The sequence below is a fragment of the Bombina bombina genome, chromosome 6 (genome assembly GCF_027579735.1).
Source record: "Bombina bombina isolate aBomBom1 chromosome 6, aBomBom1.pri, whole genome shotgun sequence".
Lineage (NCBI taxonomy): Eukaryota > Metazoa > Chordata > Amphibia > Anura > Bombinatoridae > Bombina > Bombina bombina.
The window spans coordinates 950463645-950490970 of NC_069504.1; the positions used below are offsets into that span (position 1 = coordinate 950463645).

At 36.6% G+C, this 27326-nt stretch overlaps 1 protein-coding gene across 2 annotated transcripts in view; it reads left to right on the forward strand.

Moving 5' to 3' along the window:
• ATP10B (ATPase phospholipid transporting 10B (putative)) overlaps positions 1 to 27326 on the forward strand; it is a 626763-nt gene that overhangs the window by 443185 nt on the left and 156252 nt on the right. The window contains exon 1 of one of the 2 annotated variants that reach the window (XM_053718587.1): positions 16554 to 17157. The exons of the other annotated variant lie outside the window; for it this stretch is intronic. Within the exon in view, the coding sequence (XP_053574562.1) occupies positions 16748 to 17157 (410 nt within the window). The 5' untranslated portion in view covers positions 16554 to 16747. Of the gene's footprint in view, positions 1 to 16553; positions 17158 to 27326 lie in introns of those variants that run through there. 2 annotated transcript variants of the gene reach the window in all.

Genomic DNA, 27326 nt, shown 5'->3' on the forward strand with positions numbered 1-27326 from the left:
ACTTATGCTCTCCCTAGCAACAAATTTAATTGGCAGTCAATTTATATTGGTTAGTGTGAAATATTTTTTTTTACTCTTTTTCATCCTTAAACAAAGAATTTTTTTCCTAACATAATAGCCATGGTTAGCCTTGCCTACTTCAGTAAAAATTCTTGATTGTCTCCACCAACTTAGGCAAAGTGGGTGGAGTTTTGATATTGACAAACAATTGCTGAAACCAAGGTAGTGTTTGGTTTATTTATGTGATCAGTAGTGCAAATGCATCCCAGGCTTTTGTTCTGCACTTTTTTTTTGGCTGGTTGCATTGAGGAAGATGATGAAGATAGCCCCTCCTTGCCTACCTCCCTTTATATACAGTATATCCACTCCCCGGACTGTGCAGCATCGTCCACAGAATGTGCATAACTCTATCTCATCTCGCCCTGATTCCACCCATATAAAATGCACAACTCTACCCATAGACATCTATGAATTAGTGCTCAGTTTCCTGGCCACTGAATGGAGCCCTAAGGGGAAAGTGTTTGCCCGGCCAGCATTTATTTACTGGACCTGTGACTGATTATTAGCTAAAAAGATAGGGAATGAATAAACGTTTCTTTGTCTGTTTGTAAACATATTAATCCTTGGACTCTTTCCTGTGGTCAAACTTGAAAAGTAAACAATTAATAACCCAAACACATGAGTTGGGCATAATTCCAAAGTTTTTTCATGTTAATGGTATCTATAAAAGAGGATTAATCATCACTTATTTATGGTCTTTAGGTAACATTGGCTGTAAGATTCAGCTTTTTTTCAAGAAATGAAAACTATAGTAATGTTGTAATATTATTATTTGGTCCTGCACACCACAATAAAAGTAAACATGTAATGAAAAAATGTAGCTGTATTAAACTCCTCAAAGAAGCACTTTACAAAAACATCCCTAAAAAATATTTAATGTGACAGCCTCTTACCTGATACAATCCTGCTATTGGATAAAAATATTCTATTACACCATATACCACCTCTGCAAAAAAGTGTTACAAGTATAATGAACTCCATATCATAATATCTGTGGATACATTGTAACGGTTTTGTGGCGGATTGATATCCTAAAGTGCCACTATTGTTTCAGCTAAAAGAGACTGCATTATTTAAAGCTGGAAAAGCGTAACATTTGAAAATCATTATTATTGCAAAACAGGCACCATGGGCCCGATTCGATATGCAGCGTCGCCCACAAAAGCCGGCGACGCCAGTTTTTGCGCGGGTTTGGTATTCTATATAAAGCGCCGCATATAAATGCGGCACGTATATTTCACCCGTCGGACGTAGTTTTTTTCTCCATAGACTAACATATAAAACCTGCGCAATTTGGTATCCAATATCCAGCGCAAGGCCTTACGTGGCGAAAATGGAGAAAATTTACTCAATTTTCACCTCGCCATAAAATGCAGCCGTAGCAGGCCTTGCGCTGAGTATTGGAGCACCGTAACTCCCTAAAATGCCTGCAAAAAAAAACCTAACGCATGCGCAATGTCTATCTACCTGTCAACCACAATCCCCCACCGCAATACCTAATAAATTGTATTAACCCCTAAACTGCCTTTCCCGGAGCCCACTGCCACCTTCATTATATGTATTAACCCCTAAACCGCTGCTCCTGAATAAAGTGTTTAACCCCTAAACCGCCGCTCCCGGACCCCACCGCCACCTACATTAAATTTACTAACCCCTAATCTGACCCCCCTACACTGCCGCCACTTACATTAAATTTATTAGCCCCTAATCTGACCCCCCTACACCGCCGCCACCTACATTAAATGTATTACCCCCTAAACCTAAGTCTAACCCTAACACCCCCCTAACTTAATTATTATTTAAATAAATATAAATAATATTAATTTTATTAACTAAATTATTCCTATTTAAAACTAAATACTTACCTATAAAATAAACCCTAAGATAGCTACAATATAATTAATAATTACATTGCAGCTATTTTAGGATTCATATTTATTTTACAGGTAACTTTGTATTTATTTAAACTAGGTACAATAGCTATTAAATAGTTAATAACTATTTAATAGCTACCTAGTTAAAATAATTACAAAATTACCTGTAAAATAAATCCTAACCTAAGTTACAAATACACCTAACACTACACTATCAATAAATTAATTAAATAAATTAATTACAATTATCTAAAATAAAATACATTTAAATAAACTAAACTATAGTACAAAAAACAAACGAACACTAAATTACAAAAAAATAAAAAACTATTTCAAGAAGTTTAATCTAATTACACCTAATCTAAGCCCCCTAATAAAATAAAAAAGCCCCCCAAAATAATAAAATTCCCTATCCTAAACTAAATTACAAATAGCCCTTAAAAGGGCCTTTCGTGGGGCATTGCCCCAAAGTAATCAGCTCTTTTATCTGTAAAAAAAAGAAATACAATACCCCCCCAACATTACAACCCACCACCCACACCCCTACTCTAAAACCCACCCAAATCCCCCCTTAATAAAACCTAACACTACCCCATTGAAGATCACCCTACCTTGAGCCGTCTTCACCCAGCCGGGCACCAGTGGTCATCCGATGGGGCAGAAGAGGACATCCGGACCGGCAGACATCTTCATCCAAGAGGCTTCTTCTATCTTCATCCATCCGACGAGGAACGGCTCCATCTTGAAGACCTCCGACGCGGAACTTCCTTCTAGGCCGATGACTACCCGACGAATGGCTGGTGCTTTAAATGACGTCATCCAAGATGGCGTCCCTCGAATTCCGATTGGCTTATAGGATTCTATCAGCCAATTGGAATTAAGTTAGGAAAAATCCGATTAGATGAAGATAGAAGATGCCGTTTGGATGAAGATGTCTGCCGGTCCGGATGTCCTCTTCTGCCCGGATAGGATGAAGACTTCTGCCGGTCCGGATGTCCTCTTCTGCCCGGATAGGATGAAGACTTCTGCCGGTCCGGATGTCCTCTTCTGCCCCATCGGAAGACCACTGGTGCCCGGCTGGGTGAAGACGGCTCAATGTAGGGTGATCTTCAATGGGGTAGTGTTAGGTTTTTTGAAGGGGGGATCGGGTGGGTTTTAGAGTAGGGGTGTGTGGGTGGTGGGTTGTAATGTTGGGGGGTGGGATTGTTCTTTTTTTTACAGGTAAAAGAGCTGATTACTTTGGGGCAATGCCCCGCAAAAGGCCCTTTTAAGGGCTATTTGTAATTTAGTATAGGGTAGGGCATTTTATTATTTTGGGCATTTTATTATTTTATTAGGGGGTTTAGATTAGGTTTAATTAGATTAAACTTCTTGTAATATTTTTTTATTTTTTTGTAATTTAGTGTTTGTTTTTTTTGTAATATAGTTTAGTTTATTTAATTGTATTTTATTTTAGATAATTGTAGTTAATTTATTTAATTAATTTATTGATAGTGTAGTGTTAGCTGTATTTGTAACTTAGGTTAGGATTTATTTTACAGGTAATTTTGTAATTATTTTAACTAGGTAGCTATTAAATAGTTATTAACTATTTAATAGCTATTGTACCTAGTTAAAATAAATACAAATATACCTGTAAAATAAATATAAATCCTAAAATAGCTACAATGTAATTGTTTAGGGGTTAATACTAGGATAGGTTTATTGCGGTGTGGGGTTAATACATTTATTATTAGGAGTGAGAGGGGGGATTGCGGATATAGGGGTATACGTGTCGGGCTTATTTTTGTGAGGCAGGTTAGACAGTTACGGGAGATTTTATATTTTAGTTAGTTTTTTTAGGTGCAGGCAGTTTCTAAAGTGCCGTAAGTTACTGAAATTTGTAGTTACGCTCATTTCTGGACATCGCTAGTTTGTCCGACTTACGGCACTTTAGCAACTGCCAGCGGGGTATTTGTAATACCCCGATGTGCGAGGTGAAACTATGGGCGGCGCGGGTTCCCTCGCTTGGCCGAAAACTACGCCGTATATCGGATCGCGCCCCATATGGAATTTTCTACCAAGTTTGCTATCCTCCATACCGGCGGGTTTTAACCCTTGAGAGCCGGATTATACATTCAGTGGTTAACAGGATGCTGAACTGTGTTGAACTGCGGTATATTTGTATATCCCTTGTATGTTTGTTTTTGCCTATGTATGTGCATTGTGATGTAAGGGAATTCATTACCCTAATAAAATATCCACTTGATCATTATTTTGAAGCTGCTCTATTCTGAACACTGGTGCATTACCTTTGCCTCATTGTAATTCCGCAACCAGGGATGCCTGATTGGTTTATATTTGTATTTTTTACAGATGTTTTTGTAAAGTGCTTCTTTGAGGAGTTTAATAAAGCTACATTTTTTCATTAAATGTTTACTTTCATCGTGGTGTGTGGGATCAAATAATATTATATTTTGTATAGATGGTGGTGTCTGTTTCACAGCACCCAGCAGCAATAATATAACTTTTTTTCCAATATAGTCATTTTTGAGGTGCCACTCCCACGTAAATGTTTTAATAGTAATGTTTTAGTTTCAAAGCAATTTAATATTTTTAACTCTGCTGCAGCTTCACATAACTATTCAGGCATGCATGATGATATTTCTTTCATACAGATGGTGAGAGTCCACGATCCATTATTCCTGGTAATTACTCATCCTGACCACTAGGAGGAGGCAAAGATTCCATTCGCAAGGGCAATATTTGCGCTCCACTTTTTAATACTAGTGCATGCAAATGTGCACTGGTATTACAAGTTAGGTGCAATGCTAACGCGACCTCGTGTTTGCATTTTACGGTAGCATTGCGATCACGATAATATGCTTCCATAGGCTCCAATGAGAGCCTCATTTACATGCTGGGAGACACAGCATGAGAACCTAGGTAAGTCGCCTAGCGATGGGCAGCAAATTGAAATATATATGTATATGCTTATATACATATATATTTGTGTTTATATGTGCAGGGCCGCCATCAGGGGGTGACAGGGGTGACTCCTGTCAGGGGCCCCATGTGCCAGGGGGGGCCCATGAGGCAAGAACTTTAAAAAAAATATATTTTTATTTTTTTTATTTTGGCAGCCACCAGTGGGTACTACAGCAGAGTGCTAATTGAGCATGGGAAATGTTATTACAAGGAGTAAAGTATTAGCATTTGAGAGGATTTCTGAGTGTGCACTAAACCACTATGCACAGTGTGAGACAGACTTGGCACTTTGTTTGTACAGTGTGTTCCTGAGTCAGACGGCAGATCACTTTCATTTGCAGAGGTAGGACTTACTTAGCAAATGTTTTTTATGTCTTTGTGCAATTTCGGATTGTAACGTCAGTGTGGTAGTAGTTGTATGGTGGGGCCAGGGGTCCATAAAAGCATTTTTTTTTTTTAGCAGCAGTGTATTTATGTTTATTTGACAATGTAGAAATTAAATATTTAAAACCATGCAGGAATGTTTCCTCCTCAATACACAAATGGTAGGGGCCTTTTGGCAGATATGCATTTATATATATATATATATATAAGATTTTTACATCTGCATAAAATGTTATACTCTCAGACTAAGATTGCTCAGTGTTTGAAATGAGACAGGTTAACTTAAAACTGTTCAGTTTACACTACAGCTGACTAAATTTTTAAATACATACCAACAAGCCTAAATCCTGCATTTAACCAGATCTAATGGTATGAGTACCACAGCTTATGGTTCCACTAAGACCATATAGAGTACAGCATTTTCAAAATCCATAAGTACAGCTGACAGATGGGAACATTTGTACACTATATTTGAAGTGTTGCTCTTGGTTGGGGAAAATGGGGAAAAAAACAAACATACATATGTCAACCTTTTAAAAGTACTTTTCTTCATCTAGCCATCTACCCAGATCATTAATGTACAATTTTGATTTCACAGAATTATTTTTGTTTACACATTTACAAATATGATTCTTTAAAAAGTGATCTCTTAATTTCTGCGATTTTTTTATCATGCATGTCACACACTGGTAATTTAGGGGATGCAAGGTGCATACATGTTTCCTCCTGTGAGTGTTTCTGTGGGTGTCTGTGTTTATGTCTTTGTGCTTTGGTTTGTGTCTCTGAGTGTGTATGTATTTTTTTCTGTGGGTCTCTGTGAGGGTGGGTGTGTATGTCTTTGTGCATTTTTTGTGGATGTCTGTGAGGGTGTGTGCATATGTTTTTGAGCTTTTTCTATGGGTGTCCCTGCTAGGGTGTGTGTATGTTTGTCTTTGTGTATTTTCTCTGGATGACTTTGTGAGGGTGGGTGTGTATGTCTGTGTTTTCTGTGGATGTCTCTGTGAGGGTGTGTGTGTGTGTATGTATGTATGTCTGTGTTTTCTGTGGATGTCTCTGTGAGGGTGTGTGTTTTCTGTGGGTGTCTCTGTGAGGGTGTGTGCATGTCTTTGTGTGTTTTCTGTGGATGTCTCAGTGAAGGTGTGTGTATGTATGTCTTTCTGTGTTGTATGTGGTTGTCTCTCTGTGTGTGCATGTCTTTGTGTGTTTTATGTGGGTGTCTCTCTGTGTGTGTATATGTCTTTGTGTGTTTTCTGAGGCTGTCTCTGTCTGTATTTCCTTGGGTGTATGTGCAAGTTTGAGTTTGTGTGTGTGTGTTTGTGTGTCCATTGTCTGTTCCTTTTTAGGACATTTTGACCTTACTACTGATTATTCACATCTTTCTACAGACTTGGAGACAAATGAGACCTTTACGGAAGTCACCAATCCACCATTTAACCTTTAAATTATTGTTTAGGCAGTAAACAATAATGCATGCTGTTGTCATCATTTAGTTGGCATCTTCCTTTACAAAAAGATAATCAGAACTCCATATTTTGTTTTCTAAATCTCAAAAACTGTAGTCTACCTCATTACTTGTCAGGTCAATGTAATCAAGTGCTGAGTGTCCGTTTGGGTGTCTGTGTCTGAGTGTGTTTTGATCAATGGTTAAGTCAGGGGCACAAAAAGTTCTAGTGGCGGCCCTGGGAGCATTGCATAAAATTGGGAACATTATTAGTCGGATAATATTATATAACTGACTAATATATTTCACCTATTATGTGTATGTTGTAAACACAAAGTTTAATTTTTGCTGTGAGCCTTATACTTAATTTGGAAATGTTTAGGAATATTTTTTTAAGAGCAATGTTTGCACAATTTTAAATGCCATATCTGCTACATAACTATTTGTTTTAACTATTCATTTAGCTATTTTTGCTGTATAAATTTGTGTATGTGTATGTGTTAAACACAAAGTTGAATTTCTGTTGTGAGCCATATACTAAATTTGGAATTTTTTAGGAATATTTTTAAGAGCAATGTTTGCACAATTTTAAATGCTATATCTGTTACATAACTATTTGTTTTAACTTTCCATTTTGACAACTAGGTGTCAAATTATGAAAGCCAGAGGTCTTATATAGTAGGCGCTAGGTATACTCCACTATCAATAGTTGAAAGAATTAAATACAGATTCTCTTTTTTTACTCTTTGTGTGTGTAATTCTAAGGCTTCCATCACATATTAACTTGCCCAGTGAGTCGTCGTTTTTAAATGGAAAGTTAAAGGGGCATGAAACCTAAAATCGTTCTTTTACTATTCAGATAAAGTATACCATTTTAAACAACTTTCCAATTTACTTCTGTTATCTAATTTGCTTTGTTATCTTGATATCTTTTGTAGAAAAGTATAAATAGGTAGGCTCAAGAGCTATAGATGCTAATTGGTGGCTGCACATATGTGCCTTTTGTCATTGGCTTACCAATGTGTTCAGCTAGATCCCAGTAGTACATCGGTGCTCCTTCAATAAAGAATACCAAGGGAAGGAAGCAGAATTAATACAAATAGAAATGATGCAAATTAATTATGACCCTGGGGAAGTCTCCCTATGGGTGTTAGGGGCAACCAGATATGGACTCCTTGAAAGGGGTTTCCGGTGGGAGGAGCTGATTCGGAGCACGCTGAGCTGTGGCGTGGTGCTGAGAGTCAGCGTTTGGAACAGCTCTGCCTCCCTGGCTTTACTCTCCCGTTGCTGATGTGACACATGCATCCTAGGGAGCTGGGCAGTCTCCATCTGTGCCTTGGCAGGAAACCCGTGAGAGCGGTACGCTCCGTCGCAAGAGCCGCAAGTAGCTCCTTTATTAGAAAAACATACCCCGCGGGGGTGATCCTCCTGACTAACTAAAGGGCGCTGTCCCTCAACTATACCACACCGGCATTTTGGATGCAACACGAAGGTACAAATTGCTGCAGTACCGGTGCACGAACAAATACCCTTATACTATAAGGACTCTACAAATTCTAAACCTTCTGCCGCCCTGTCGGTTGCAACAAATGCACCTAGAGTTTGCCAACTTACAGCCGGTAGCGGTATCACTCTGGAGTAATTCTAATCCTCAGGATATGTTGGTGCCTGAATATACCGGAGTAAAAGATCCGGGACGGAATACTGAACAGGGCAAAGTGTTTCCCGATTTACTGCTACGTCATCTGGTTGGAGTTACCGGGGTTGCTGCTGTGCTTTCCTGACAGGTGCTACGATAACTGCAAGGGTTACAGCTGAGACAGGCCTGCTTTGTAAAAGACCGTACTCCAGGATATCATTGCAAGATATTCAGGCTGGGAAGAGTGGACCCCTGCTGCTGTATTTGCTACAAACCTGGAAAGTGCAAGTATATTTGGTTCCTTGGCTTCTTTGCTTTGACTGTTGCTTTGACTGTTTGCTTTGTTCTTTTCTCCTAAAGTAAAAGAGAACTTTTCACCAAATTGCTGCTTTTGGACCGCCGCCGTGCGGGTTGAAGTAGCTCTGATAACGGCTGGACATTTTAAAGCCCCAAGTGTCAAGATTATTATGGACAGTATCTAAGTTTGCTTGTTTTATACATTTGGTCTTCCTGAGGCTGTAAAAATAGTACTCTAACTCACAAGCCTAATATAGTAAACGAATTAAAGAGTTAAAAAGTTAAAAAGTTAGACGAATATAACTTCGTGGAAAGATTTACTACCTAGCTGTGTAGTAGGGCCTAGATTGTCCATTCATCTTTATTATGGAAAATCTTCCTCTCTAATGTACTATAGGCATTTTGCAAATTTGTTATTAGTTCTAGAAGTTTAACTAATATATCTATATCTATATTTACCTACATATATATAGATTTATATCCTGTGATCATATAAGCACTGTATTTATTGTGTCTGACATGTTATATTAAGAAGTCTAGCCATAAAACTCTCTAGGTGCTGATTAAATCAAATAGAGAGACATTCTACATAGTATAAGATTTTGTTCTGTTTCAGAATATATTAGATCCCAATCTTCTTATAAGCAATAGTTGATGTATGTAATTCCTGGTTAAAAACCCATAAACATATAGCTCGCTTTCTCCCCCTTACATTACTCCACAACATTTGCACTGATTATCTTATTTAATTTGTATTTTTTTTGCAAGTTTTTGAAATACTGTCACGTTCACTCATTTATTTGTATGCACATACACTATTTGTATAGATAGACATTAATTGCCCCGAATTTTTTTTTTTTTTTCTTTTCTCTCTCTCTCTCCCCCCTCTTTCCACACTACGGAGTCCTTTACTTCTCTTTTTTTCTTTTGCACCTTATACACCATTTTTCACTTAATAGAATTTTTATTTAGTGAGGAAGCGGGTGATATATATGGACAAATATATTACGGCGTCTAAAACAAATTCGCCCATTATGCCAGTTAAAAATAAAGACAGGAAAACACGTGTTTCCGATATCCAGCCAGAAATAGTTAAAGCGTTTGTACCTACTAAAAATGATACTCAACAGCTGGTTAATCAGCTGTCAGGAATATTTCTTCCCCAATTTGAGCTGTTGCAATCCCAGATGGCTAATTTAACAGCGGAGGTGAGACAATTTTCAGATAGGCTCAATGAGGTTGAAAATAGAGTCTCTGAAACAGAGGATGCTATAAATAGTCAAGCGACTCAATTGTCAGATCATAATAAATACATTAAAAATTTACAGGAACGCATAACAGATCTTGAGGATCGTTCTCGTCGTAATAATTTAAAAATTGTAGGTTTACCTGAATCCAGCGAATTTGCTGACCTCTTGCATTTTGCTTCTACATCTCTTCCGCAAATTTTAGGAATGCAACAACAGAATACCCCCTTGTTGATTGAAAGAGCACACAGAGTTGGCCCCCAAAGGAAGTTGCTGAACGGGCTTACTAAGCCCAGAGCAGTCATGATCAAATTTCAAAATTATCAAGATAAAATGACTCTTTTAAGATCTTACCGCAAAATTAACTTGGTGCAGATGGGAGAAGCTAAAATCTTGATTTTTCAAGATTACTCCAGTGAAACCTCCCAAAGAAGGAAAATTATGTCACCCTTCTGCACCAAGCTAATTAATGCAGGGCATAAAGCCAGATTAATCTATCCAGCCAAAATAATAATAGAAGACAAGGTTTCCACACATACTCTGTTAACTGAACAAGAAGCTAGACAATTCTGTCTGGACTTGAAAATTAATGTATAGATGAGGGAACGAACCAAAGTTGTAAATATATTCGCGGATTTCGTGAGATGTTGCTATTTGCTACATAAAGTTCTGTTTTTAGAAATCTCTCCCCCTTGGCTTCTTCCTTTTCTTCTTCCCCCTTTTTTTTTTTTTTTTTTTTTCTCTTTTTCTCTTTTTTTTTTTTTTCTTTTCTTTTTTTTTTCTCTTTCTTTCCCCCCCTCCCTGCCTTCACTTCCACATCCGATACGGATATGAAGAGTAGAAAAAATGCTTAAATGTGTCTCATGGAATGTAGGTGGAATAAACTCCCCTATTAAAAGAAAGCTAATTATTAAGCAACTAGGCAAATATAAACCGGACCTTGCTTTCCTACAAGAAACACATCTTAAGGCTATCAAAGTAAATAAACTGAAATCAAAATGGGTGGGCCATGTAATCGCCTCCCCCTGTACTAGGAAGAAGAGAGGGGTAGCCATCTTGTTTAACAAATGTCTATCTTAAAAAATTCTGAAAAATATTCACGATAAAGAGGATAGATGGCTTCTGGTCGAGATTGAGATAGGGAACATTAAATATATCTTTTGCAATATATATGCGCCAAATCAGGTAGATGTACCATTCTGGAACCAACTTATCATGATGTTATCCCAGTATAATGGACAAAATCTGATCTTGGTAGGAGATTTCAATCTTATTCCAACTTCATCCCTAGATAGACGCACCCCAAATAACTCTAAATTCTCTATTGCTAAGGCCAAATTATTTCGTCAGATATGTAATAATTTAAAGGTACATTGATATTTGGCGTATTAAACATCCGGACTCTCAATTATTCTCTTGTGAGTCTAAGTCTTATAGAGCGCTATCTAGAATAGACTTCTTTTTAATTTCCAGTGTCATGTTAGCGATGGATATTGATACTCATATTTCTGACATAACAATTTCAGATCATGCTGTCATCTCTCTGAGTATAGCAATTAAGAACACTACTACTAACTTTGTAAATAATTTCTTCTTCCCCAACTATCTATCTCAGGATAAAAAGTTCGCTGATTGGTTAGCCCAGAAATGGCAAGAGTATCAATCCTTTAATAGAGAGTATTTTGATAAAGTAGAGACCTATTGGGAAGCTGCTAAGGCCTACCTTAAGGGTGAAATCAAAGCCTATATGATTATAAGGAAGAAGCAACTCAATGCCCGTGAAGTACAGTTGGCCAATCAGCTTAGCAATTCTTATAAAAACTATATTAATGATACTTCTAAACCCCTTTGGGATAAATATCAGAAGGCTAAACAGGAATATGATCTCTTCTTCAAAGAGAAAATGCTAAGGGAAGATATTAAAATCAATGCTAAGTACAGCGGGCAATTTGGCAGATCAGCCAAATTTCTGGCTAGATTAAACAAGGCCAGGAAAAATAATAATATGATTGAAGCTATTAGGGTTGGCCAAGATAGATGTTCAGATCCACTAGAGATTAGAGAAAGTTTTTTCAAGTATTTCCAAAACATATATGCGGCGAATGAGATTAATTTTGAAAACAAAGATATTTTTTGGAATTCAGTTGTAACTCCTAAAATCTCTCTAGCTTTTTTGGAAGTCTTAAATAGACCTATTACCCTAGAGGAAGTAGATGAGGCAATAATTCATGCCAAGTCAAATAAAGCTCCTGGCCCTGATCAGTTAACATCAGAATTTTATAAGATCATACGATGTGATATACTCCCTATTCTGGCTAGATTATTTAATGAATATTTTACAGCTGGGAAGCCTATGTCGGAATACTTCTCGGCGTCGGCGGTTACTTTAATACTAAAGAAAGGTAAAGATCCTCTTGATCCATCTTCTTACAGGCCTATATCACTTCTAAATGTAGATTATAAATTACTTACTTCTATAATGGCAAAAAGACTTAAGTCTGGCATAGAGCAAATTATACATGAGGATCAATCAGGCCTGGGAGATCCTCTATCAGAAATATACGCCGTGTCACAACTGTATTAGAATATTGTTGGTATAACTTGCAGGATAATGTTCACAATCCAAAACAAGATTACGCGCTACTAACCGCCGACGCCAAGAAGGCTTTTGACTCAGTCACATGGGATCACTTATATACCGCCCTTGATAAATTTGGGTTTAAAGGGAATTTTCTCTCATTAATTAGGTCCATCTATAATTCACCTACTTCATATGTCTTAGTCAATGGGGCTCCAACACCTAGGTTCCATATCCATAAAGGAACGAGACAGGGCTGTCCCCTGTCTCCCCTTTTATTTAACATTGCTATAGAACCTCTTGCAATCTTCCTGAGAGGCACCATACCAGGTATAAAAATTGGAGACCAACAAATGGTATTATCACTTTATGCTGATGACTTACTACTGTTCTTGCAGAACACTAAAACTAGTATCCCTCTTGTTTTAAATATGTTTAAGCAATTTAGTTCCTTCTCGGGCTACAAATTAAATTTAAGCAAGTCTGAAATTCTCTGGATACACCAGAATAAAGATAGCTGTAGGGAACACCCTTTTCAGGTTACAGAAAGCATCAAATACTTAGGAGTAAATCTTCATAGAAATCCTAATTTTTGGTACGATAATAATTTTTCTGTTTTTTTTGCAAATGCTGCTGAAAAATTAGACAGATGGGTCTTGTTCCCTATCTCTCTCTCGGCCAGAGTCATGTTAATTAAGTCTATACTCTTCCCACAATTAGTATATCTTCTTCAAAGTCTCCCTGTCTTTATTTCTAATAAAGATCTAAGGCTCTTTAATAAGAACTGTTCGTCTTTTGTCTGGAACAGAAAAAGGCATTATCTATCTAGAACTAAATTATACCAGCTCTCAGAATATGGAGGATTCGCGCTTCCTGATATAAAATGGTATAATATAGCTATCTTGGCACGTTTTGCCTGTGACTGGATCACAGATACTAATTATTTCACAAATCCTTTAATTGAAAGACAGATGGTTGCCCCTCTCTCTCTTAAAGCCATTATCCACTGCCCAATGGCACAATTACCAAAACATATTAAGAAGTTAGTGGTAATAGGTGACGTTGTCTTAGCCTGGCAGAAATTATGTACCGTGTTAAACATAGACTACCGTATATCATCATACCTCCCTATTAGAGGCAACAGCCTCTTCCCCCCAGGTTTAACATCAGGAATTTTTACAAGGTGGGAGGAAAAAGGGTTAATCTATATCTCCCAAGTCCTTGACAGTGAACATACAGTTAGAACATTTGAATCTATCCTCCAAGAATATAACCTATCAAATCAAAATTTTTATGCATATCTGCAACTTAGACATTTTATAAATGAAATACAAAATATTAGACAAGATTATAAAAAATTTGATGAGCTTGAAGATTATATTACTTTACATAAAAATGGCATTCATACTATCTCGCTAATTTACAACATCTTAATGTCGAAACAAGGACAACTGGGGTTAGAAACTTTAACGGGCTACTGGAGATCTTATTTTCAAGAAATAACAGTAGAAAAAATTATTTTCAGTATTAAACAAGTAAGAGAGGCAAGAATTCCCACCTCCTGGAAAGAATCTCATATCAAATTAATTAATAATTCATATATTACACCGAGAATGTTAGCCAAGTGGGCTGGTGATAAATCTGCCAACTGTTTTAAGTGTAAAAAAAAGGAGGCGGATCTCCTTCATTGTTTCTGGTTCTGTCCTAAAATTAGGCAGTTTTGGTCTAAAGTGACCTTCTGGGCTTCTAAAGTTTTAAATGAAAACATGGTATTGGATATGTATCAGGTTTTTTTTTTAACTAGTGAGTCCAATACTACATTTCATAAATGTATTAATATCCTGATCCTGCTAGGAAGGAATCTAATTCTTAGGTATTGGAAGAAGAGGATTGCTCCTCCGTTTGGTCTATTTAAACAAGCTGTGTTCTCGCAAATAATGTTTGAACAACTAAATATTTTTTGATAAATGGCTCACTCTGATATTACAACAATCTGACAACGTGCAATATACATTAACTAAATGTTTCCACAAATCAGACTTTTTTGGAACTCTGATCTTGAATAATCTATTTCCCTACTCCTGGTATTAATGCCACATTTACTTATTAATATGATGGAGGTGTGAAGCTGGAGGCAGGGGGGATCTCTTCTCTTCTTTCTTCCCCTTTCCCCCTTTTTTTTTTTTTTTTTTTTTTTGTGTGTTTTTGTTGTTTTTTTTTTATGTTTTGTTATGTTGTTTTAGGTAAATAGGAAAATAGCACAAGTGTACAATAACAAAGAATAAGATATTGGAAAGTTTGTGGTAGCAACTTCCCTAAATTATGACTCTGTGGATCCTCTGAATTTAAGAGTGAATTATCTATTGATTGTTTTTATTTTTCTGACTAATAACCATTCTTTTCTTCTTTCTGTTAAATAAAGAAATTTATTTGTGTGAAAAAAAAAAAAAAATACAAATAGAAATAAATGGGAAAGTTGTTTAAAATTCTATGCTCTGTTTGAATCCTGAAATTGTTGGGGTTTTGATGTTCCTTTAACTATCTTCCCCAGTTAACAGTTTAAAATAGGTCATTTCCCCACCTAAAGTTTACTGCTTTGCAACAGCTATTGATTCACACCCTTTACTTTCTAATCCATCTCATCACTTTTTTGTTCCCATGCTATCAAATCAATGAGACCCTCATTCTTGCTTATTTATTTTAATTAAACAGACAAAATTAGCAAACTCAAATCTGTTTAAAGGACCACTACACACAGAGAATTGCATAATCAGTAAATGCATAATAAATAGACAATACAAAAGCACTTAGTTTGAATTTCAAATAAGTAGTAGATTTCTTTCTGACAAATTTTAAAATTAGTTCTATTTTCCCTCTCACTGCATCATGTGACAGCCATAAGCCAATCACAAAATACATATATGTGTATTCTGTGAATGTTTCACATGCTCAGTAGGACCTGGTGCCTCAGAAAGTGTGCATATAAAAAGATTGTTCACATTTAAATAATGGAAGTGAATTGAAAAGTTGTTAAAAAAAAAATTGTGTGCTCTATCCTAATCATGAAAGTTTAATTTTAACTTGTGTCCCTTTAATGCTAAAATAGAGAATCTTCATCAATGTAAACTTATTTTAGTATTTAATATATCACGCATGAGGATTTACATTTCCCAGAGTATCAGCAACTCTGTGTACAATTCCATCCAAATACATTACAAGACTTCTCCATAGTTTTGGTGTACGAATCCTTGTAATTGTCAATAAGTAATACGTATTTGTTATTACTTCTGTACAATTACATATTTTGTACTGAATTCATATTTTACAGTTACCAAAATATTCAGAATAAAAATATGTGATTTGTAAGTATGTTTATGACTTTTTAATATTTGTTTTAGTTTATATATTTGTGTTTTAGTTTAATTTGAGCTGGGATCAGGATCAACTCAGTTATATTATTAGTATATTATCTAAACGCTTATCTTAAAAGATATGTATTATTCATGTTTTGCTACAAACATCCATAATTATTAAATATACATACTCATACTAGAGTTTAAAAACAGAAATTGATCAAATTTGGATTTACAAGATTAAAGACTGGATCTTTCATGTACAAAGCATTTACAGTAATCTAATTTGTAAATTAAACATCTAAAATGATTTGCATAGTTAGTGACATTTCAAATGAGATACATCATAATATATATAGCACACACTCCATATAGGCAATAATTTGTGTCACATGTATATTATAGGTGACTAAGTCTACTACTGTTTACTGTTTTATGATATTTGTAACTTTGTTTATAAGCAAACATAAGGCAGACTGCTGTGCCACTGTATTATCTGTGAATGACTAGACATCAGCATGCCAAACAAGTGACATACCTGTTTTATCCATGTACTGGCTGACTGCTAAACATGATAGGCTTTATGACCCAGAGGCTGCTGTCCTGCTTTTGAATAACTGGTTTATAGAGTGACACAGGTAGCAGGTGTGACGTCTGTTATCAACAAGTGTACTTTGAAAGAAGTGAAAAGAAACTAGTCTGCAGGTGATCAGAGCACCAGAAGGAACTCTAAAGTAGATCTGGATATTCATTTATTTTTTTCTCTCTTCCTTTTCATCATCTTATTGTGTGAGACGGAAAGAAACTAGAAAGTGACTGTTGGATACCAACATGATAGTTCCAAGTTCTAAATACTGTTCTGTTTGTGGAAGGATTTAAGTATAAGTTCATAGCTGCATGTCATACAATGCCTTCACTTACTGCTGAGATTTGGGAAAAAGTAATCAGAGGAAGATGGAAAAAGAAAAATGACGCCAACCGCTTAGTCAAATCCAACTTGCTTTTTGATTGTTCGTCATCGAAAGAGAACCCCAATAGCTGCTACCAAACAAACAAAATCAAGACAACCAAGTACACATGGTTGTCTTTCATTCCAAAGAACCTATTTGAACAGTTCCACCGGTTTGCAAACATGTATTTTGTAGCTATTGCAGCATTGAATTTTGTACCGGTTGTCAACGCTTTCCAGCCAGCTGTAGCCATCATTCCTATTTGTATTATATTGGCTATAACTGCGATTAAAGATATCTGGGAGGATTTTAGGAGATATAAATCGGACAAGGAGATTAATAACATGATCTGTATGGTGTACAGCAGGTAAATAATATATTTTAAACAATATAAATATTATTTCAGTACAGTGAGTTAAAACTTTAATTTTACAATTTATTTTAGGTATAAGATGGGATATTTTGATGATTAATACATTTGCTTATTGCCAAGCACAACAATTGCATTCAATATGAGAGTAGATTATACAATCCTTTAGAAAAGTTTAATGATTAAAAACAAAACAAAAACATACCATTCAAGTCTATTAGAATATTTGTAGATATATAATTTTAAAATCTGTTGTAAAGCATTGCCCTTACAGTGTTTATTATAACAACGTGTTATTGCACATTATATTTATAAAGGCTTAATTCTAGATCATCAATGTTTTATAATTTATTGATAATGGTTTTATATTTTTGACCTTAATTTAAAAAAATATATATTGTACCACAAGATAACATGAATAATTCATTTCATTATATGATATAAAGGGCTAAACCAGCCCTGCACATGCTAGAAACCTCTTTGTTTAGGGTTCTGTTTTTTTGTTGTTGTGTTTTTTTTTTATTGTATTTCAACATTTTAGGTCAAGAAATAGTCTACTTTGCAAAGTTTATTTGAGATCTAGAAGTCTGTCAGTGAAACATCTGGTGGTACAACCTTTCTGTCCCCATTACATGATAGAAATGGAATTACAGTTTAATTTAAAATATAGGAGCCATTGTTTTAAGATTGATAATAATACAATCTGTGTGTGTGCTGTTTTTAAATGACTCTCTAGTAATTTTAATAAAATACATTTTGAAAATGATTTACCGATGTACAGTAAACTATTGAACGGGTCATATTCATAGAAACATGTCTTTGTTTTTTGTGCTCAGATAATTACTAGTACTGTAGATTAATTTCAATGTAGTCGTAGCTGTATTTTATTGCCAAGTCCATGTGTTCTCAGTGTTTTAGAGATAGCGGATACATTTGCATGTCATTTTCTTAGTTTATTATAACTTCCTGTTTTCGTCTGTGCAGACATATCAAAGACTACTTTCTAGCAGAGTTATAATTATTATAATTTATTTGAATAACATCACAAAGTTCTGTAGCTCCTTAGGTATATTAAACCTTTTTATTTTATTTGTTAGGCTACATGAAAAATAAAAATATATATCCTGTACTGTTTTGTTATTCTTATGGAAATAATGGCTGTTAGATCAAGTATTAGCAATGTAATAGGTATCTCTGTGAGTAGGAAATAGCATGTATATGTCAGTGACTGGTTTCAATTGTGTGTAATTACCAGGTCACTGCTTTTTCATAGCTTTGAACTTTCGGGCATCCTTTCATGCTTTAATCCTGGATAAACCCGATTTAGTCTGTATAAGTATATATTAATAGATATATAAATGCTTAAGACCACACAAGCAAACATAAGATATAACTTCAGCACAGTTTCTGTATCTAGTACCTTTATGGGTAAGCTCTATTTAAATGTATATACCTGTATCTAATCCCCAAGATCAATGTCTGTGCTAACTTTAGGCTTTAACAAAAGCATATACACTTGTAATGAAAATGTGCCGAGGCTCAAGATATATTGATGGGTTTAACTCTGTTTAAAATAGATTTGTTCACAAGTCCTGTGAACACTTCTCATATTTTGTAAATTGACTTATTTATTCTACCACTTGCTGGCTAGCTATTTGTTGGTCCTTACCTTGGTCTAAAAAAATTACTTTCTCTGATTTTCTTGCTGTTCTTAAGTTTGAGTTGAATATTAACCCAGATTAAAAATCATTAAAAGGGTCTAAAACTAGTCGGTTTTACAAAATTGCTTTGCAGGAGCTCAGTTGTAAAATACTCGATTATACAAATACATAATCTAGTGATAAATAAGATACTACATCTGAGTCTCATGGGTGATTTCTAATTAAAATACAGAAATAAAGTGAATAATCATGGAATGGAAAATATGAATGACTTTACTGCACTTCTGTCTTCAAATAATGCTCTCTGTGTCATTAAAGGGACATTATACACTCATTTTTAATTTGCATAAATGTTTTTTAGATGATCTATTTATATAGCCCATAAAGTTTTTTGTTTTTTTTAAAAATGTATAGTTTTGCTTATTTTTAAATAACATTGCTCTGATTTTCAGACTCTTAACCAAGCCCCAAAGTTTTATGTGAATACCGTCAGCTACCTTCTCCAGCTTGCTCCTGTTTGTGTAAAGGGTTTTTTCATATGCAAAAGAAGGGGGAGGGGGGAGTGTCTTATTTCCCACTTGCAGTGGGCTTTCCAGCTACCTTTTCAATAGAGCTAAACTGAGAGCTTCTAAGTAAGTTTTTAAACCGTTTTATACTGGATTTTTATATCAGTATCTGTGCATCTTATTCTTTATAGTAGTGTCTATTACATGCAGTTATATGAAAATGAATGTATACTGTCCCTTTAACATTGAGGGAAAACAGGTTAGGTAAATGATAACACAATTGAATATACACATTCAACTCCATGTGTCTAATCTGCTTTTTGTTTGCCAAATAAATGCTTTGGATGCCTAGGGGCAAGAACAAAACAGCATTCCTCTATCAAGTAGTCGCTTAAAAACTAAGCTGCAATTGTTTTGCTATGATGTCAGCACAAGAGATCAGACAGTCACTGGAAAATTAATTAATAAAGAAGCCAATAATCAAAGACCAGGATATAGCTGCTAATTCTTATGCACTCTCACCTGGTCCAGTCACCAGTCATGGTGCCACAGTGTATTTATAAAGCCCTATGAAATAACTGAAACTGGTACCCATTGGGCTGTCAGAAACAATAACCTTTAAAGTGAGAGTGTACACCAATTTTCATATAACTGCATGTAATAGACACTACTATAAAGAAGAATATGCACAGATACTGATCTAAACACCCAGTAGAAAACATTTTAAAAACATAATTAGAAACTCCCAATTTAGCACTGTTGATGAGGTTAGGCTGGGGCACCCACTGAAAGGGGCTAGGAAAACAAGAAGAGCAGAAACTCCTCCCTCCCATTCCCTGCATATGAAAAGACAGATAACATAAACAGGGGCCAGCAAAAGTCTGTAAATGCATGGGTACATCTGACACTGTGAGGCTTGGTTAGGAGTCTGAAAATCATCACAATGTTCTTAAAAAAATAAGCAAAACTATACATTTTTACAAAAACACTACCAGATGGGCTATATAAATGGATCATCTACAAAATATTTATGCAATGAAAAATTCAATGTACAATGTCCCTTTAATTGGATGTTTCAGGTGAACAAAATTATTTCACTTTCAGGGATTTTAATTTAAGGGACGTGAACCTATTTTTTTCTTTATGTGATTAAGGTTAAGCCAACAATTTTAAACAACTTTTTAATGTAATACTACAATTAGACTTGCTTTACGCTCTTGGTATCCTTAATTGAAGGAGCTGAAATCTAGTTGAACACATCGGTAAAGCCAATGACAAGAGGCTTAAATGTGCAGCCACCAACCAGCAACTAATTCCCAGTAGTGCATTGCTAGTCCTGACTGAGCCTATCTAAGTATGCCTTTCAACAAGGAACACCAAGAGAACAAAGTAAATTAGATAATATAAGTTAATGGGAAAGTTGTTTACAATTGAATGTTCTATCTGAATCATGAAAGTTTTTATTTTACTTTACTGTACCTTTAAGATTCATGTTTTCTGGCTATGGATGCAGTAAATCCTTAGAAATGAAATCATGATAAAAAAAAATAATATAATTGACAGAAAAAAATAGCATGTGATGAAAGAAATAATGTTTATACTGTCTGACATTTCACTGTGGTACACTTTACTTGGTACAATTTAGTTTGGTAATAATATGGATCATTTCTTCGGCACACTTTATTTGTTTTGGTTTGTGCCATTTGATCTGGCACATTTAACCATGCCACGCTATCTATATTATCTAGCATACAGTATCCCACAAAAGTGAGTACACCCCTCACATTTTTGTAAATATTTTATTATATCTTTTCATGTGACAAGACTGAAGAAATGACACTTTGCTACAATGTAAAGTAGTTAGTGTACAGCCTGTATAACAGTGTAAATTTGCTGTCCCCTCCAAATAACTCAACAGACAGCCATTAATGTCTAAACCATTGGCAAAAAAAGTGAGTACACCCCTAAGGGGAAATGTCCAAATTGGGCCTAATTAGCCATTTTCCCTCCCCGGTGTCATGTGACTCGTTAGTGTTACAAGGTTTCAGGTGTGAATGGGGAGCAGGTGTGTTAGATATGGTGTTATCGCTCTCACACTCTCTCATACTGGTCACTGGAAGTTCAACATGGCACCTCATGGCAAAGAACTCTCTGAGGATCTGAAAAAAAGAATTGTTGCTCTTCTTAAAGATGGTCTAGGCTATAAAAATATGGCCAAGACCCTGAAACTGAGCTGCAGCATGATGGGCAAGTTCATACAGTGGTTTCACAGGACAGGTTCCACTCAGAACAGAGTGGGGGGTCAGTCTCTCAGTACTCAGACCATATGCCGCACACTGCATCAAATTGGTCTGCATGGCTGTTTTCCCAAAAGGAAGCCTCTTCTAAAGATGATGCACAAGAAAGCCTGCAAACAGTTTGCTGAAGACAAGCAGGATAAGGACATGGATTACTGGAACCATGTCCTGTGGTCCGGTGAGACCAAGATAAACGTATTTGATTCAGATGGTGTCAAGCGTGTGGGGTGGCAACCAGGTGAGGAGAACAAAGACAAGTGTGTCTTGCTTACAGTCAAGCATGGTGGTGGGAGTGACATGGTCTGGGCCTGCATGAGTGCTGCCGGCACTGGGGAGCTACAGTTCATTGAGGAAATCATGAATGCCAACATGTACTGTGACATACTGAAGCAGAGCATGATCCCCTCCCTTCGGAGTCTGGGCCGCAGGGCAGTATTCCAACACAATGACCCCAAACACACCTCCAAAATAACCACTGTCTTGCTAAAGAAGCTGAGGATAAAGGTGATGGACTGGCCAAGCATGGCTCCAGACCTAAACCCTATTGAGCATCTGTGCGGCATCCTCAAACAGAAGGTGGGGAAGCGCAAGGTCTCTAACATCCACCAGCTCTGTGATGTTGTCATGGAGGAGTGGAAGAGGACTCCAGTGGCAACCTGTGAAGCTCTGATGAACTCCATGCCCAAGAGGGTTAAGGAAGTGCTGGAAAATAATGGTGGCCACAGAAAATATTGACACTTTGGGCCTAATTTGGATATTTCCACTTAGGGGTGTACTCACTTTTGTTGCCAACAGTTTAGACATTAATAGCTGTGTAATAAAGATAACATTGTGCTCACAACCGTGGAGTTACTTATGAGATGACACTGGCTAAAATGCAAGTCTATCAAAAGAACTGAAATAAGAGAGCAGTCTGCAGAGGCTTAGATACAAGGTAATCACAGAGGTAAAAAATATATTTATATATCAATGTTGGCTGTGCAAAGCTGGGGAATGGGTAATAAAGCGATTATCTATCTTTTAAAAAAATAACAATGCTGGTGTAGACTGTCCCTTTAATCAAAACATAGTCTTATGATTGTGTATGGGTGATTTTCTATCTAGATGCCTAGATAGACAGAAAGACAGAGTGAACCCTACTTTTGAAATAAATCTGATAATATAAAACTTATAAAATAATATATCTGAATCTATAAATGCACCAATACAATATACTGTTAATTAGTCTCATTAAACTGAGAATGAAAAAAAAAAAACACAATTTTTCCTCATAGTAACATTTTGATGCACTTTGGATTGATGGAGAAAAATTAAACAGTATTTTATCTGTGATATACACTCATTTTTATATTGAAGGTTGACAGTTTGTGGCATAGTTGCTAACTATAACAATACACACTTAACATCATACTTCTTACATCTAGCTACAAAAAAAAAACATAAAAAAACTGGAATGATTAATTTTGTGATGCAGAAAATTGCATTTAATATGCTAAGCTCCAAGTAACACAGTAATTGATATTCTGAAATATGGAGCACACCTTGCTCTGATTAAGCCATGTACAAAGGTAATCATGCTTAGCATTGATTAACGGTGGTAATCATTCCTTATTTGTTCTTTTTCAGTACCCACTGTACACCCTAGTTAGGATTTGACAGCAGCTCCAAGTTAGTTTCAAGTAGTGGGTTGGAAGCTTCCAATTTTTGTTTAGTGCTAATCATTATGTATGTTGACATGAATATCCATGCTAAAGACTTATAGAAAGCTGAGATTAGCCTACAAATTCCTGTCACATATGCCCCCTCCCCTTTGTGTATATCACACAAAATACAGACTGAAAACAGGACACACACAAACCCCAAATACAACTCAATTTGCATAACAATTATTTTCTTGCTTATGCTGGATTGTAAAAGGATCAACCAACTTTTTTTTTTTTATGAAAAGATGTTGACAGAAACTTGCAAGCTCAATTGTTCTTTAACTATGAGAATATTGTGGCTTAATTCCTGGAACTCATATGTCAGTCCACCTTTTGTTTAAAAATTAAAAATTCCTGCAATTAATTTAAAAAAAAAAAAAAGATTGAAGTATCCAAGTTTAGGTAATAATGAAGGCTGCCAGAATAAATTAATTTCTGGTTTTATCAACTTGAACATGTACTTTCCTTTTTATTGGATGTAGTATAGTCACGTGCAGAAATATAATAAACCCCTGGCCTGTTTTGTCCCTAGTCTGGATACCCCTGTTATGTATTGGATTCTTTTAATTTCAAATAATATTAATCTCTCCTTAACCTCTAATCTGAATAACATATTTTTGTCTGGATAATTAGTCTGTCTATAGTGCTGTTTATAATCTTTTTGTTATCCTATTGTATTTCTTTTTGCTGTCACATAACCTAAAGTATTAAATGACCTTTAAAGGGACACTAAACCCCAGATAGAGAATAAAATTTTAAACAGCATTCCAATTTACTTCTATTATCCAATTTGATTAATTCATTAGATATCCTTTGCTGAAAAAATAGCAGTGCACATGGGTGAGCCAATCAGCAGCTACTGAGCCAATTTAGATATGCTTTTCAGCAAAGGATATCTCGAGAATGAAGCAAATTACATAATTGAAGTGTATTAGAAAGTTGTTTTGAAATTGCATGCTCTTTATAACTTGTGAAAGAAAACAATTAGGCTTTATGTTCCTTTAAGAACTAGATTAACACCTTAAAAATCCCAAAGCTTAACTGAGTATTGAAAGGTTAAAGAACATCCTTTGTTATATTAAAAAAAAAAACAGAACTTTCTATGTCTCTCTAACCCCTTAACAACCTAATATGGCTGCAGCACTCTAAGGGCCAAATTCTTTAAAGCTCTCTGGTCTGGCAATGTGTACCTTGGGAACTGTGTATCTCATTATGGGGAGTTCACTAATATGCAAAACAGAATGAGAAGCAGTCTACCAGGAACGAACAGCAGCATCAATAGCTTGTTCTATGGCCCGGTTACCACCTGGTAGTAGCTTCTTTCTGCCCAATTGTGCTTTTCACAGAGGAAAACTTTCCTGTAGTATATCAGTCTGATCCCGCCGACATGGTCAGTCCAGCCCCGAAATACCAGGCAATTCTCCTCTGAACAAGGAACATGACAACCCCAGACGATCGTTTCGGCCTCCTTTGGGCCTCGTCAGTGAGGTGCAGCCATATCCCTCTAAGCACATTGGGCAAGGAGTCCACGTCTGGTTTCCCCCATCACCCTTAGGGAGACTATCCCCAGGGTCATATTTACATATGCAAAACAGAATGAGAAGCAGTCTACCAGGAACGAACAGCAGCATCAATAGCTTGTTCTATGGCCCGGTTACCACCTGGTAGTAGCTTCTTTCTGCCCAATTGTGCTTTTCACAGAGGAAAACTTTCCTGTAGTATATCAGTCTGATCCCGCCAACATGGTCAGTCCAGCCCCGAAATACCAGGCAATTCTCCTCTGAACAAGGAACATGACAACCCCAGACGATCGTTTCGGCCTCCTTTGGGCCTCGTCAGTGAGGTGCAGCCATATCCCTCTAAGCACATTGGGCAAGGAGTCCACGTCTGGTTTCCCCCATCACCCTTAGGGAGACTATCCCTAGGGTCATATTTACATATGCAAAACAGAATGAGAAGCAGTCTACCAGGAACGACCCGGTTACCACCTGGTAGTAGCTTCTTTCTGCCCAATTGTGCTTTTCACAGAGGAAAACTTTCCTGTAGTATATCAGTCTGATCCCGCTGACATGGTCAGTCCAGCCCCGAAATACCAGGCAATTCTCCTCTGAACAAGGAACATGACAACCCCAGACGATCGTTTTGGCCTCCTTTGGGCCTCGTCAGTGAGGTGCAGCCATATCCCTCTAAGCACATTGGGCAAGGAGTCCACGTCTGGTTTCCCCCATCACCCTTAGGGAGACTATCCCCAGGGTCATATTTACATATGCAAAACAGAATGAGAAGCAGTTTACCAGGAACGAACAGCAGCATCAATAGCTTGTTCTATGGCCCGGTTACCACCTGGTAGTAGCTTCTTTCTGCCCAATTGTGCTTTTCACAGAGGAAAACTTTCCTGTAGTATATCAGTCTGATCCCGCCAACATGGTCAGTCCAGCCCCGAAATACCAGGCAATTCTCCTCTGAACAAGGAACATGACAACCCCAGACGATCGTTTCGGCCTCCTTTGGGCCTCGTCAGTGAGGTGCAGCCATATCCCTCTAAGCACATTGGGCAAGGAGTCCACGTCTGGTTTCCCCCATCACCCTTAGGGAGACTATCCCTAGGGTCATATTTACATATGCAAAACAGAATGAGAAGCAGTCTACCAGGAACGACCCGGTTACCACCTGGTAGTAGCTTCTTTCTGCCCAATTGTGCTTTTCACAGAGGAAAACTTTCCTGTAGTATATCAGTCTGATCCCGCTGACATGGTCAGTCCAGCCCCGAAATACCAGGCAATTCTCCTCTGAACAAGGAACATGACAACCCCAGACGATCGTTTTGGCCTCCTTTGGGCCTCGTCAGTGAGGTGCAGCCATATCCCTCTAAGCACATTGGGCAAGGAGTCCACGTCTGGTTTCCCCCATCACCCTTAGGGAGACTATCCCCAGGGTCATATTTACATATGCAAAACAGAATGAGAAGCAGTTTACCAGGAACGAACAGCAGCATCAATAGCTTGTTCTATGGCCCGGTTACCACCTGGTAGTAGCTTCTTTCTGCTCAATTGTGCTTTTCACAGACGAAAACTTTCCTGTAGTATATCAGTCTGATCCCGGAGTTCACTAATATGCATTATGCCTTTTAACCCCACTCAAGAAAAAGGCAGTATAATTGAAATATTTGAGAAAAAGGTAAAAGAGGATATTGAAAAACTAGAAGAGAAAAAAGAGCTAAATTGGAATCTAAGTAAAAAAGAAAATGAGGTTCTAAAAGATCTTAAAGAGAACAAAAACATCACAATAAAACAAGCAGATAAAGGGGGGGGGGGGTGGTGGTTATTATAGATGCAGAAAGCTACCTTAAAGAGGCTGATAGATTATTAGGAGACAAAACCACATATAATAAACTAATAGGCAACCCTTTAGAACAAATGAAAAAGAATCTAGAAAAAATGATCCTTTCAGCAAAAGATAAAGGCATAATAAATAACCAAGAACTCAATTTTATTTTGATAGAACATCCCAGAACAACAGTCTTTAATTTTCTGCCTAAAATCCACAAGGATATAATCAACCCCCCAGGATGTCCCATCATATCGGGGATAAATTCACAGACATCAAACCTATCTCAATACACCGACTTCTTTCTTCAAAAATATGTCAAAAGCATACCATCTCACTTAAAAGACACAAATCATCTCCTAAATTTAATCGAACATATTAACTGGAAAGAAAACTACATCTTAGTCACATGCGATGTAAGTTCCTTATACACATGCATAGAACATTCAAAAGGCTTAGAAGCCACAAACTCTTTTTTAACCAGAGACAGCGAAATGGAAAAACCACAACAAGAATTTATATTGCAATGTATGGAATTCATACTCAAAAATAATTATTTTTCTTTTAATGGAAGTCATTATATACAAAAAAGAGGAACAGCTATGGGCACGAGATTCGCACCCAGTTACGCGAATTTATTTGTAGGATATTTCGAAGAACAATTTTTATCAA